This window comes from Lipotes vexillifer, unplaced genomic scaffold, assembly GCF_000442215.2.
Source record: "Lipotes vexillifer unplaced genomic scaffold, Lipotes_vexillifer_v1.1 scaffold425, whole genome shotgun sequence".
NCBI classification, from domain to species: domain Eukaryota; kingdom Metazoa; phylum Chordata; class Mammalia; order Artiodactyla; family Lipotidae; genus Lipotes; species Lipotes vexillifer.
In genome coordinates, this window is record NW_006785433.1 from 1,062,711 (window position 1) to 1,078,218 (window position 15,508).

General features: G+C 38.4%; 1 protein-coding gene across 1 annotated transcript in view; it reads left to right on the plus strand.

The window, feature by feature from the left end:
• Window positions 1-15,508, plus strand: part of OPA1 (OPA1 mitochondrial dynamin like GTPase) — a 105,046-nt gene that overhangs the window by 89,128 nt on the left and 410 nt on the right. Inside the window, 1 exon segment of the mRNA XM_007457597.1 lies at window positions 11,517-11,584. Coding sequence (XP_007457659.1) covers window positions 11,517-11,584 — 68 coding nt within the window.

The following is a 15,508-nucleotide window of genomic DNA, read 5'->3' on the forward strand; positions in this document are numbered from 1 at the left end:
GGAATTCTCTAAATGTTCAATGAAGAAAATAGGTGAACTGTTTCTAAGCAACTACATGAAATAATTTTTAAAATAAGAAATGTGGCCTTATTTTGAGAAAGGAAGTATGTTTACTGGTTTGACTGCTAGTTTAAAAACAACCAAAAAAAACAAAACAGACTACCAAAAAGTACAAACTAAACTTCCAAGAGTTTAATTTTTTATATATAAGGAGTTACTCTTGCCTTTGTGATAACTAAAATCATATTTTCTCAGTAAATAATTTGACAAACAATAGGGGATTCCCCCTCCCCTGGCTTTTTTTGGTGTGTGTTAGTCTCGGTCTAATATCAAGAATTAGAAGTGCTGAATTACTGGAAGAAGAAGATGAAGACATTACGTTCTTTATATGCAACTCTGGTAGGCTGTGTTGAGTTCCTGCAATGCTAATAAGAATTTACAAAAAGGATAGTTCTTTTTATTGGCTCCTCATCACAAATGCTGTCTCACTGTTAAAGAGGGATACTTGTATCTTCAATTTCAGATTATTTTTAAATGATAACAATTTGTATCTTTTAAAAGATAGAAATGTTGTAAATCAACTATACTTCAATTTTTTAAAAAATCTGAAAAAGAATATAAACATCATGAGAGTGAGAATATTGTCTTATACAGGCTTTGCACTATGCAGCCATTCAGTGACTACCAACAAATAAAGTATGCATGAAGTTCTGGGCGGGGGGAAATATAAATGTTGACTGTTAATACCTCTTACATGTTTTTTTCTCTAAGATATAAAGTAGAATGCTTTGCAGTTTTGCCTCTAGATCACCAGCTTTGAACTAGTCATTTCACTTTAATTGATAATTCTCACCAACATGTTAAATTGTGTTAACAGGACAAAAATATTTGTCACCATGCTTACTATAACCTGTATTTTAAAATGGGAGCTGCATGATTAGGTTAGTGAAGTAGAATAAATCATGACTTCTGTTTTTAATATTAAGAGATAGGCGTGTGTCCTGTGAATAGTTTACATTTTGAAGGAAATTTTTATATTTCAGAGAGAAATTGTAGATTTTATTTGAACATCTATAAACATGAAAGCCTAAAATCAAATAAAATAATGTAAACCTGTCATCAGTGGTTCTGGTGTTTTTAAACTTTCCTTTCCTCATTCACAGCAAGAAAAGTACGTTTTTATTTTTTAAAGTGTTATTTCCTTTTTCATGTTTGTTGAAAATATTTCGTACAATTTCTTTTGCTGTTCAATTTTAGGACATTTTGACATATAAAGGGTACATTTTAATGTCATATTGGTTGATCTTTGTAACTCTTCCCATTACTTCATACTTAGAAAGTCATTTCCCAGTTGAAGGCCAGTTATATACTCACCTGTGCTCTCCTCTAATTTTAAAAAGTGGTTTCATTATTGTATATTTTCCTCTGTTCCAGATAATGCTAACTGTGAGTCCTTGGTTAGACTCCAGAGAATCTGACAACTCCTTAAAATTCTATACGTAATGGTATATTTATCTATGCTTGCATTTTTCTGTGTAAGGATCCACAGCTTGTATTAAATCCTCAAAGGTATCTGTCACAAACCCCCACCCACGCTCCTCGCCTTCCAAAAATTTAGAAGCTCTTGCTATTACATGATCTGTTCGAACTTTATTTGGCTATAAGATGGAGTGTGGTGCTAAGGTAATTTTCCCCCCTTTTCCCAAGTCGTTAAAGTATCCCAAACCATTTATCTTCTATGATTTGTGATGCCTTTGAAAAATAAATTTGTTTTTAACTAATTTATTATCTCTTTTTATCTCCACAGAGAAAGTTAGAGAAATTCAAGAAAAACTTGATGCTTTTATTGAAGCTCTTCATCAGGAGAAATAAATTGTAATAAGTGAGTAAAAAACCTCTTACTGCATTGGTAATGACTAAACACAAAATTTGTATTTTAGACTTATTTTAATAGTTTATCATTCTATTTATATCCAACTTGTTCCTTAATAATAATCTTAATGTAATTAAATAATTTAAAAAAGAGGAATTTCTGAAACTAGATTCTAAATTTTGTATGTATGATGTTCCTTTGAATAACTTGATTGCCTTGTGGCTAAACTAAAAATATCCTCTAGAACTCTTTGAACAGAAGAAAGGTGAATAAAGCTAAGATAATTCATAGTGTGCAGGTGGCTCATAGAGTTTCTGTATGTGAAGAATTGAGCTTTAGCTCTCGTTGTTTTATTTCTCATTGTTCATATTCAATGGATAATTGTGTATATGTTCACTTGCAAAGCTTTTTATTTGTCTTGACTAAAAATTTTAACAATTGTTCTTAATCTTATTCTCAACGTTGAAAAACATTTAAATAAACCATTTTTCAATTTAAAGTAACTTAGATAGCTGTAGAATTTAGGACTCTTCTTATATGGGCTCTTGTTTAATTCTGTAGTCTGGCATTATAAGCAGTTCCCAATAAAATATTGTATATTGGAAGACTTCCCTTAATAGCAGAGTTAATTGTTAATTATTGGTGAAGAATTATAATTAGTAAGTCTTTTATAGAAGAAGTTGAGAAAGGGAAAAATGCTATAATTAAGACCTTATCATTAATTTGAAATATTTAATTACTCACTTTATCTGTGAGCCTTACACTATAGGCAGCCTGCAACACAGTCAGAAGTGAAAGTAGAAATGTGAAAGATTCATTCTCTCCCTAGATGCATTCTGTTCAGAAAAGGCCCTTAAATCAGACTCCTTACTTTCTTGTAGTGTAGGGGCGATATATTTGAGAAAGCAAGCTAGAAAGGGAAGCACAGCTCAGACCAACATCATTCAGAACAGTATACCAGCAATGAATGAGAGAGGAAGGAGTTAAAAGCTTTAGAATAATGCTTTGTTACTTTGTTTGTCTCTTTCATAAGTTAAGACTGATGTATGGGTGTGTACAAAAATATATCTAGAAACTAAATATCAATCATCTTTAACTCAGACCAAACATAATTCAGTGTTTTTAAGTGTCTGTGTTTGTAAATGTTTTATACAACTTCAATGTATGAAAATTTTCTTTTAAAACCGTAAAGTGTTACGATGTCTTCCTCCTCATCATTATTACTATCAGTAGTTAACGTTAGTAACATTTTGAGAGTCTTCTGGATTTGGAGATTCTCTTCATAAACACCAGTTTACTTGATGTCTTTGTTTACACATATGGCTTTTTTGGGGAAAAATTCACAGAAACCCCATTAAAAATATAAGGTATGTTTCTGTCTTTTCAATGAAATAAGGTAGCCCAAAGCCAACCAGTGTTTTACGGAACAGTCATTGTCACTTCCCTAAGCTGATCAGTGTGACATCTGGAGTTACTGTTGCTGCTGGGAACATGCCTTTTCCTGCCAGAGTGTCTGCCTCAGTTGCAGGCCAGGGCAGTCCTATGAGGCCGGCTGTGTACAGGAAAATAGTCCCAACTTTCTTTGTTCCCTACTTGTCTCTACTCTGTATGCCACGAACTGTTACATATATCTGTGAATTGGACAGGTGATATATTTTGTATCCTGCAAATCCATTTAAAAGAATAAATCTGGCAGAATTGTAGCCTTGCTTCATTCTGACCATTTAATAAAAGTTACCAAGCATCTTAAAGAACACTTTTGCAATGACAGTTTTAAGATGCATGGAGTTACTCAGCCTGATCATTTTCAGTAACCAATTCTGATACTTGCTGAAGATGAAGTCCAATATTTGATTCATACGTCATGTTTGATAAAAATTATTTTATATTGTTCTGGTGGTGGATATTTTAAATTTAATAAAACTAGCAAACTTAGGCAGTTAAGCTTCAACATTTTTATGATCATGCAGTAGTAAAATTTACTTAGAAATTTTACATTTGTCTCCCTAGACCTAAATTTATCAATGAAAATTCTGTTTATTTTTACAGACCTCCTACTCATAATATAATCACCTCTGCACACATCTGAAGAAAGAAAACTCCAGAGCCTTTTGTCCTGCCTTTTTTTTCTTCTGCTATTCCACCTTTCTAAACATAAAATAAAGTCATGGAATAAAAATAATTTATGCGTGTTAGAGGCACTTTAACCATCCTTTTCAATGGAAAAGCAGTGGAAATGGCATTAACATTCTCTTTTTTTTGTATTAAAGTGACAAATTGGGATAATTTAACTTGGTACGGCCAGTAGGCTCAGTCCTTGAAGATAAGAAGCTCGCTCTCCTGCTTGTTGTCTGATTTGTAGTGGCACTAGTTCAGCTAACTCATTAGCTGATGTTACTCAATGTCAGTTTCTTTTCCAGAAAAAGAATGCTAGGTGTTTTGAAATAAAACTGATGGCAATTTTCTAAAGGCTATCAATTGTATATAAATTGATGGTAACCTGCTGAGTTGTTGTCTGTATCTGTAATGTTCTATATCCAGAAACTATTTGACCATGATAATTCAGTTTATATTCGTCTCATGAAAGAAAGCGAGTTAACAGAAAAACCCCTCAAATAGGTTAATTTGTATTACAATTCCGTGTACATTCAGTGAAAGATTTCAACCCTTCATTGACAGCTTAGAAGTTGCCGTAGAAGCTAAGTGAGTAGCAGCTTACCTATTTGATTCAGTTGATGTTTTTGTACTCTCTCTACCCATTTGAAATTCATTCATTTTGGATGTTGTATACTTGAGCTAGGCTTTCTTGTTAACAGTGTTTTTTTTTACCGTTTGACAGAGCTTTTGGTTTGTGACATAGGATAGGAAAGATTAAGAATAATCAATTGACTAATTTCGTTTAGACTAATTTCAGCTATTGTCAAACATTGCAGCTAGGCCTCAGGAAAAAAGCCTTCTTTCATAAGACTGTATTTTAAATAGAAATTATTTCAACAATTAGAATAGTGTTGACCATCCACCTCTTCACGGAATGTTTAAAGAAAAATATAAAGTTTAATTCATTGCAGTTCAATTACAGTAATATCCTCACATCATTTTCATTTTTTTATATAATTTTTTTTATTGGCTAAAGGACTTAAAAGCAAAGAAATAGGCCATTTTTTACTTTAAATGTCTTTCTCATTTAACTCTGCTCTTTACTGCCATTTCATTAAGCCTTTATTATTCTAATAAAAATGCCCCTTGTGTGACAGTTTTTATTTTACAGTTTACTTAATTTTACAGTTTTCTTGAAATTATGTTTTGGTAACAGTTCCCTTGCCACCCCACATTTTTTTTTTAATTTAACATCTACATTCTTTATTGTGATCTCTATCAAGATCTCACACTTAATATGGAAGGTTAAAGTATACCACAAAATATTTCCGAAATTGAGAATTCAGGAACTGTTTGTTTTAAACTGGTTGGTAAGAAAAGTAGGTCCAGTTTTAAGCAGCTAGTAGCAGTATACTTTATTTGGGAGCTTGAGTAGTCAAGGACGTTTCTGTATCCTTCAGACCTAGGGATAGTGGGTGAATGGAAAGGGAGTAGAGCTCCCCGGTGTTCTGTGCAAAGGTTAGGAAATGACCTTACCGGTTAACTACCTCTAACCAGTGTTGACCAGTGGGTAAACACCCTCACGGAAGGCAAACATCATGCAATGATTAATTAATATTTTTGCAGTTGTAAAACACAACCACTTTATAACTACAAATCTATTTCTAAAGAAAAAAAGAAATAGGACCATGTTTATTTCTGTGAGCTATGGATAGGGAAGAATGCCCTCAGCTGTATTTCTACAGATTGCCCCCAAGCAAAAACGCTGATGTTAAGTCAGTACTACTGTTGCATCTCTTTGTATAAATTTAAGAAAGGTGTGGGGGAGGGAGGATGGATGTCTCCATTTCTTTGAGATCAGTATTTGTAATTTAAATATATAAATAGATAATAAAAATATTATTTAAAATCCCACATTAGAGTCCAGATATTCCCCGTCCTCCTCAGTAATACAACTTCTTTCATGGATTATACATTTTTTTCCTTTATGGCTAGTCTCACACTAAGCATGCTTCCCTCCCCACCCAAAAGCCAGGTATTTATTAAATGCAGATGTTATTAAAAGGAAAAAATAAAATTCAGATTCTCAACAGTAAACCCTGTGTATTGTGTCTGTAGTTCAGAACTTACAAATGATTCAGATACCAACAAATCACTCTACAGAAGTATACAAATTTAACAAATAAAAACAAATTCAATATACAGAAGTTAAATTCTAACTAGACTAGGAATCATTTGTTTTTCATGTCAGAATTTGCAAAGAATAGAATGAACAAAACTCTGCATGGAAGACTGAACAACTGTAAATAGATTATATCTAAAATTTACTCGGTCCGGGTATCAATTTAAAAAATCAAACTGTGTAGGCAAATCATGACAGGAAACAAGCGGTTCTTGCAGCTTCACGGTTGAATTATAGTTCAGCTGAGCTTTAGTTATAGGCGGAGCAATCAGCCTTTCTTAGTGGCTTAATTATATTCTCTTTTCTTTGTATTATCCCCTCTTTCCAGGCTTTACTCCAGCAGACTCCTTCCCGCAAATTATTTAGCCTCCAGATGCAAATGAATAGTGTAAAAATAAGTAGGGAACATTGCAGAGTGGTGTTTCCTGACCTTATAATTTGGGAATTTTACACATGATGATAAGATTCAGAGTGTAGGTTTAAAAGGTAAATCCCTTAACTAGTTAATAATTTTATTTTTTATTTATTTTAGAGGTATTTATCTGTGAAAAAATTATAATGGTGTTTTAGTTTACCAATAAAGGGGATCAAAGTAATTTTTTTTTAAATTTCAGTTCTCTAAGCTGGTATATGCTATAGTTTCAGGAACTTTAGCAGTATAGAAATGTGCTCATAAATATGCTTACCTTTTGAATAATCATGGCTTTGTGTTTAAATATTTAAAACTTAACCTTGTTTTTACTTGTGAACTATGAATGAACTCGTATTATTTTTAAAAACCATCACACTGTATGTAGATATTACTGCAATTTATATTTCGCCTGTGTTTGATCTAAGGTCATTTGTGTAGATGAGTAATTAAAGATACTGAAGTCATGTTATAATTCTCTTATTGGAGAACAGTTTTTAAGTTGTCTCTGTTTTAACGAGGGAGAGAGAGAAACCTGTGCACCTAGGGAAATAATTTGACCTCACAGTATAACCAAATGCATGGTCTAACAAGCCTCTTAAAGGTAGCTCTTTTTTGAATGCTTGAATTTCACATGCCTCACATTGCACAGTTGTAATTTATGGTCTAACAATGCTCTTTTTCATGTCTTGATACTTGTCAATACATTTTGGTATTTTCTTTGGTAAAATATATTTTTTAAATGTTTTTAATTGCATTTTGCTGCCATTTTCTTTCTTTCTTTTTTTAAATTTATTTATTTTTGGCTGCACTGTGTCTTCGTTGCTGCGCGTGCGCTTTCTCTAGTTGTGGCGAGCAGCGGCTGCTTTTCATCGCGGTGCGCGGTCTTCTCATTGTGGTGGCTTCTGTTGTTGTGGAGCACAGGCTCTAGGCGCAAGGGCTTCAGTAGTTGTGGCTCGTGGGCTCTAGAGTGCAGGCTCAGTAGTTGTGGCGCACGGGCTTCGTTGCTCCGCAGCACGTGGGATCTTCCCGGACCAGGGATCGAACCCGTGTCTCCTGCATTGGCAGGCAGATTCTTAACCACTGCACCCCCAGGGAAGTCCATGGCCACCATTTTCATTAATGATGCTAACATGTTCGGTCATATATGAGGCTTACTCACAAGTCATCGTTAAGTCTTAGAACTGGAAGGAACCTTAAAGATCACTTAATTCCATCTACCACCTGATTATGAGCTCCCATTTTTTATTTTATAATTCTTCCCAGAACTTTGCTCATACATGATGCTTATTAAAGATTTGGTGGTCATTAGATGTGTAAAATAAGGCAGAGCATGGGTGTGTCTTCTCCAGGATTCATGTGGTTGGCTAAAATCAAAACCAGGAAAAGACTGTAAAGTCAAGATTGCTTCCATAAGTGGTAGACAATAGCTGGAGTGTGGTGTATCTCTGGTGAATAGGTGTCAAGACAATCTTTGACTTCCTTTAGAAGGTTTATAAGGAAGAACATATTTCAGTCATATGAGCAGTTATTTCACTCGTCAGCGTTAACAGACCAATCCTAGTTTGAGGCCCCAAAACTAGTTGCATTTTAAATTGTTTTCATCCTTTGTGCGCTTCAAGTTCAAAATCTTCATGGCTCAAGAGAGTTTGAAGAATTTACTTCCTGAAGATTTAATAGGGTAATTTATGTGTTTTCTTCTAATACTTTCAGCTGAAGAGTTAACATCTTTGTCCAAGTGAAGTAGCTACCATGTGCTTGTAAATAACACAGACGCATTATTTAATTATATTACCCAATGTGCTTTAAAATAATAATTATTGTTTCAATAAAATTTAAACAATAAAATACCCAATTTGTGATAACTAAGTCATAATTTCTGCACATATTAGGCTAAGCTGATAGATGTAGAAAACTTACAAGAGTTAAGACAGGTACACTCCAAAAGTTGTCAAAGATTGCAAAGCAGGAACAGTGCCGGGACAGTTTAAATGTGAGTGATCTTCAGCCCGAAGAAGACAGTTTTATAAAATAAGGGTAAGAAAAACATACATCATAAGGCATTGGGTTAAATACGTATCTTGAAATGAGAGTCGTTACCAGCTTGATAATGAGAGACTGTATATGATCACCCTCTGAAAGCCTTCTTGTGTGTTTTGTTCACATTCTATAGGATCAGTGTTAAGGTTCATTTGGGGTCAGGTCACTGATAGGGGGTAACTATAGCTTTTAAATGTTTTTAATCAGTTCCTTATTCTTTGTGGTAAAGGATTCTTATTATTTGTTTTGTTTTGTTTTTAACTAATTAACCCAGGTGTAGCCTGGTTCCTATCCAAGTATTTGAGAAAATGCAAAAAGTCTTAAAAAAAAAAAAATGTAGGCCATAGACCTCACTGAAGATCCAGTGAAACTGTCAGCAGCCTCCACAGAGGCATATCTTATGGTTGTGTTAAGAATACAAGTTTCACTCCTTAGAGTTCAAAGCAGAATGTCTGTTCTGCTACTTACTCTTCAAGTAACTAAATCATAGCAACAACATGGAAATTAGAATTTTATCCACTTGTCAAAAAATACGTTCATGGTGTACGTGATCTAACGCTTGCCAGAAGCTTGTGAGACCTCTAACATTTGTGAGAAAGTATGTAGGGAATAGGTTAACTCCATCTTCTTGCTTTGATAAAGTTCATCTGAGAATTAGGCCAAATCATCAGAAAGCAGTACCACATGGACTACTTACCTTTACCGACTTCTTAATTTATCTAGTATTATGCCCTTGGCTTTTGCAGACAAACACTGTATGATGCACCTATTTGACAAAATACAGAGTAGCTTTTGCAGTAGTAAAATCTAATGACATGTCTCTGTTATCACTTAAGTTCTTTAAAGTAAGGAGTACTAGATAATTCAGTGCCAGCAAAGTTGCCCACTACAGACAAACGCATATGGTGCTTCCCTTCTGTCAAAGAGAACTCAAGACTTCACCTGTTTCTTTGCTTCAGCTACCAGGAAATATTGAAATTAATATACCTCTTAAGGGATGAACCTGTCCATTTCTCTGCTCCCTTAGTTTGTGTTCCATTTTTGTTTTTAATCTCTCTTTTCCATACATCTTAACACAGAAGTCGTCGTGAGTCATTAACGAAATGCCATACTTAATATTTCTCCATTAAAAATTGTATTTGTCTAGAGGGCTTAAGTCAAAAGTCCTCACACTTGCAGCCAGTGATGCTCCAAGTGGTACACAACCAACTCCTCTGATCACAGGAGTTTTGACCTGCTCCGTTTCCGACCTGAGCCGCTTCACCCCTCCTTAGGCAACCTGGTGGTCCCCCACTCCCGGGAGGTCGCCATACAGATGCCGAACTTAGTGCAGACACCCGATTGGCACAGCGCACTACAGCGCGGAACTCATGGGATCAAGGGATCCTTCTGCCCTCAGCCTCCCAAGTAGCTGGGACTACCGGCACGCGCCACTGCACCTGGCTCACAGCCAATCCCTCTGGGTGCCGAATGTATATCATTTTTGTCTGCCATCAACGTATATGTAGTGAAAACCAGGAGTCACCTATACCTTAACACAGCACAGCACAGCACACGCCCAGTAATGGTGAACCCGCCTCCCCACCGCCATGAGCAGCGCTAATGCGAGGGGGCTGTGTTTGATGTGTTTTGGGAGAAAAGGTGCACAGCCATTGCAGGGGTGGCAGCACACCCTGAGTAAGAGCCTGTATAAAGGTCTTAGCGGGACTCAGGACACAGTGTACTGTCGCTTGCCATGAGCCTTTGGGGATCTATCTAGAGACCCCCCTGAAACCTTTTTAATGGTCAGTATCCTATCTTGCCAAGGATTAATCCTGTGAAACGTTTTTGACTTTCCTTTTAAATTTTGAATAAAAGAACTGAAATCTAGAGCAAAGGAGCCAGTATGTCTTATGTTATGCGTCCATTATCACGGGCAGTATTATTTCCATTTTTGTAGATGAGAAAATAAGCTCAGAAAAGTTAAATAACCAAGGTCATTCCAGTGACTAGCGGAGTCTAAATTGGAAAACAAATCTGGTTATAAGCCTACGCACTTTCTAAAACGTGCTCTCTCTCAAATATACTTTTAGGAAAATTAATTTATAAGATTATGAGTATATTAGGGCACTGATATACCTAGAAAGTGCAAGTTGAGCTAACTTTACAGAAATGCCCTAGGATGGTTTTCCCTAATTATATGAGGCTTCTGTTGCACCACAAGAATAGAAATCCCTGCAGAGATGGTTTCCTACCGGGCCCTGGGGGAAAAGGTGTTACTGAGATTCAGGGGTTTTTAATCTCAGGTCTACCCCAGACCTTAGGAATGAGAATGAATACTCTGCAATTTTCCCTTAACATGTTAATCATGTTAATTTTCCCATTTTACCTCTACAGATTCTCTAATGCTTTTTGAGTTAGCCCAACTGTTAAGATGCAGAATTATTTTTACCCCAGTTTTCAAAACCTTGATTGCATATTTTATTTTCCCAAATTTTGACTGGCTTTTGATTTCTAATAAATTTAGCACTTGAAAGGAAAGCTATTAACAGAAGCCTTTACAATCTCTAAGTTTATTTTCAGGAATATCATTTATATTCTTTATTTAATTTTCTTGCCCTGAGGCTTTCTAGTTTCCCAGGACCATTAGGATAGGAATAGATAATAAATACTTCCCTGCCAACATTCTCGTCAGTTTCTCTAGTCCAGTATCAGATCCCCCCTAGTATGAGTGCCTAATTGAATATCCCTGCCCTCTGCTGCTTCTGCCATACCCAAGGCTCTCGGCAAGAGCACGAAGCCACGCCCATTTTCATACATTCAGATTTCTCTTTTTAAATATCTGAGACACGTTCTTACTAATTATACTAATTGCTGAATCAGGATCCTTAGACTGGGCGCATTCACGTCAAAAGCACTATGTTTTGTCACCGTAGCGGTGGACGGGGCATTAGGATCTCGTTCTCTGGGACAGGCGCCCGGGTTGGTGTGGTTCGCCAGCTGTGTACCCTATGATTGGCTGGGCTTTTGATGTGCAGATACTACAAGTTGGTCACCAACTTGTGTACAATGGGCCTGTTCTGGTTCATGTGAAAATCAACATCCTTTTTTTGTGTTCCCGGGTGACAGGATGCTACAATACTATTAGCATTTGCAAAGAGTGCGCTCTGTCCAAGGGTGTAACCACAGATCGTGTGCTGCTCAGTTTGTGTTTCTCTATTATGTGAGAGACACAAAGAAGCTGAAGGCTGGCAAAGGCCTGTCAGATCTTGTAATGTAGCGCTCGACCCCCAAACTCCACTTGGCCTCCAAGGGTCTCTTGTTCCCGGTCCCACCCCTTCCCCTGAATGGGCTCTGAGGTAGGTAAATGAATTCAGGGGCCTGGTAGGCGGGGGATTCCTTTCTGACCTCATTCCTGTACCATTTGTTTGTGGGCTTGTAGGGGGAGAGGAGGACATTTTGGAATCCTTTGTGTCAAATAATTTTTTTTGCAGGTTGGGGAGTTAATGGTAACTTTGTCTGAAGCCGCTGGAGCAGAAAGCCTCCGCGGCCGAGGCGTGGCATGCTCACCCTCAAAACTACAAGATGAGAATGTGGAAATAGGGAAATTTCCATGGCAGATGGATACGCGGCACGTCTGCATGTTCAGCATCTGGTGGTGGGCAGCTTCCATCTTCCCGAGTATATGAGACAGAGCACTTGTTCCTTTAAAAACAGCTTTTCCTCTTTCTGAGTTACCATGGCTTTTATACCGACGCCTATAGTTTGGATAATCTTTTGTGTTACCAGTTATATATATATATATATATATACTGAAACATTTTTAAAACCTTCTCCCACCTGGCTAACTGTACAGAGTACGGTGTGATTTCTAGAGGAGTTATATCATTTTTTTACCCTTGGACTTGCTTTGCTTATCTAGAAAGTGAATTATAGTTTTAGAAAAACAATAGCTCTTGTTTTGTTATAAAAAAAAAAAAAAGAAAGAAAGAAGAAGAAAAGAGACCCAGAGAGGAGAAGCAGTTTGTTCAATTAGTGGTCGAGCTAGAACCCTTGCCTCCTGGCTCCCAGGGAAATATTGTTTCTGTTCCATGAAGATTTAAATCAGGGTCCACAAATGTAATGCCTCAGTCATTTGTAAAAGAAGTTGGGGATCCGGATGATCATATGAAACCTCCTGCCTTTTAAATATTAGCAGCTGATTTTAAGAATCTTTTAAACAGTGTGTGAGTCAGACAGAAACATGTGTAACACACTGCCCACCCATGGGTCACCGTTTGAAACCTCTGATTTAAACGGTAACTTTCTGCTCACCTCTGGCCTCCATGGATTTGAGTGACAGTATTACTAGGGCTTCTGCAAATAATATGATTTCTGCTCATTCTTAGAGATGCGTAGATTTTTAGCTTCATTTATATACCTAGAGCTCTAGCTTCACTGATGATGAGGCTGGACTGAAGGGAAAATTTTACTGTACGTAAACTCTGGCTCAGAGAGGCTGCCTGAAGTTCCGAGGCTGGCTTGTTGGCCAAGTCTTTCTGGGATTCCAGGAAGGTTTGAGTGCAGAGCCTGGAACAAAGGGCAGGTATTGGATGGGCCGGCCGTGTGCTAACAGCCTCTTCCCTCACTTCCTCAACTCTCCTGCCACGGCGGTTCCTTTTCATGTTGTGAGCTGCTTGGCAAAACTGGGGGTATGTTCATAAAGGGAGAACTGGATGCCCTACTTCCGGCACATCGGGCAAGTCCTCGCTAAGGGAAAACCCCAATTGAATGAGATGCACGTACTTACGTAAAAGTCTTTTGCTCGAAACATCAAAGTTTTTCAAGTTCTGAAGGTCACCCTGGTGAACCTCAGCCGGGGAAAATGGCACTTGTCATGCTAGTTTTTCATAGTTTAAGTGAATTCTGAGTATTCAGAGCACATTTATTTATTTAAAAAAAATTTTTTTGTTCTGTGGTACGCAGGCCTCTCACTGCCGTGGCCTCTCCCGCCGCGGAGCACAGTCTCCAGATGCGCAGGCTCAGCGGCCATGGCTCACGGGCCCAGCCGCTCTGCGGCATGTGGGATCCTCCCGGACCGGGGCACGAACCTGCGTCCCCTGCATCGGCAGGCGGACCCTCAACCACTGCGCCACCGGGGAAGCCCCCAGAGCACATTTATTTTTAAGGTTTATTGAGGAGGAGGTAGCCAGAATTTTGGTAATTATTTTGTATTTGTGGTGCAGCTTGAATAAAATCAGCTCTCTAACTAAAGGGTGCTTTTTTCAAAAAGGAGAGTCTATTGTGTAGTGTGTGTGTGTGTTTATCCTGGATTTGTAACCAAGAATTCATCGCTGTTTCCAGAAAAAGAAATCTAGTTGGAGAAACTCTACCAGGAGGAAGGCCACTGCTGAGAAGGGCAAGGCCCTGACAAGCACACACATACAGGGTTTGAAACCTCTGTGTTTATCTACAGGAGAGCAAAGGCAGAGCACAGGCCATGAAGCCAAAGAGCCATGCTTCTAATCATGCTCTGCGTCCATGTGATGAGTGACCTCATCAGAGCCCCTTCCTCTTCCAGGATGGTCCCAAAGTTCCTACCACTGATTAAACTTGGCATCTAAAGATGTTCTCCCAACACCGAGGAAAAGTGTCTCCTGGTCCAACTAAGTCAAGCAGGACATTTTCCAGATTACATTCTCTTTTAAGTGAAAGGCATCATATTTGCCTCCAAACCGGGTACAAGGTGTTTTCTCTCCTAAATCCTTCTAAATAATGATACCAACATTTATTGAGTGCTTATTGTGTGTCAGGCACTGTTGTAAGCACTTAACCTTGTGTGTGCGTTGTGTGTTGGTTTCCACAACCCTGAGAGGTAGGTACTGGTATTTTCCCCTTTTACAGATGGGGGAAAAAAAAAAAAAGTGACATCTCTGAGTTGTTCAAGTTGTCAGTCTACTTAGCTTGTAGGCAAAGCTGGGATTTCCACCCTAGCAATCTGTCCCCTCGTCTGTGCACTTAACCACTGCACGGTGCTGTAAACTGTTTCTCTACTAGAAATAGCCTGCATTGCTTATTAGTAGGAAGCCTGAGGGAAAAGTTGCTGTCGGCAAAGGACGTCAGAGAAGCTTGAGAGGTTGTGACTTCAGAAGGCTGGCATCTGGGAGCTGTAGATAAGAGAGTTCCAGCCCCCTCGGGAATGTTTGCAGATAGAATATTTTTCTATTTCTAGGGCTCAGTGCCACACCTCACCACACACAAATCCCTGGGAACCAGGCAGCCCAGTCTTGGGATGCTCCTGACTTCCAAGGAGAAACCTCACACCCAGCAGCCCCTCCCTGCCGGAGGGAGGGGCAGGGGCTTAATTTGCACTGGAACAGGGGAGGACAAAGACCTGAAACCAAGTATGTTTTTTAAAAGAATATGGAGGAACTTCCCTGGTGGCGCAGGGTTAAGAATCCACCTGCCAATGCAGGGGACACAGGTTTGAGCCCTGGTCCGGGAAGATCCCACATGCCACAGGGCAACTGAGCCCGTGTGCCACAACTGCTGAGCCTGTGTGCCACAACTACTGAGCCCGTGCGCCTAGAGCCCGTGTTCCCAACAAGAGAAGCCACCGCAGTGAGAAGCCCATGCGCCGCGATGAAGAGTAGCCCCCGCTTGTGACAACTAGAGAAAGCCCACGCACAGCAGCGAAGACCCAATGCAGCCAAAAACTAAATGAAAAAAGTAAATTCAAAAAAAATTTTTTAAAAATAGGCTATGGATGGGCTGCCTGAGAGGGTGCAGTGAGAGTTGTGTGAATCCTTATGTTCATGGCGGGCAGCAAAGGGACTGGCTCGCTATCTCCTACTAGCCCTGCCACCAGGCCATGCTTTAACACGTGGGTACGAGGAAAGTTGGGTTGTTGGCATCTTATTCAGTATGGTTGCTTACGTTAGCTATTTTT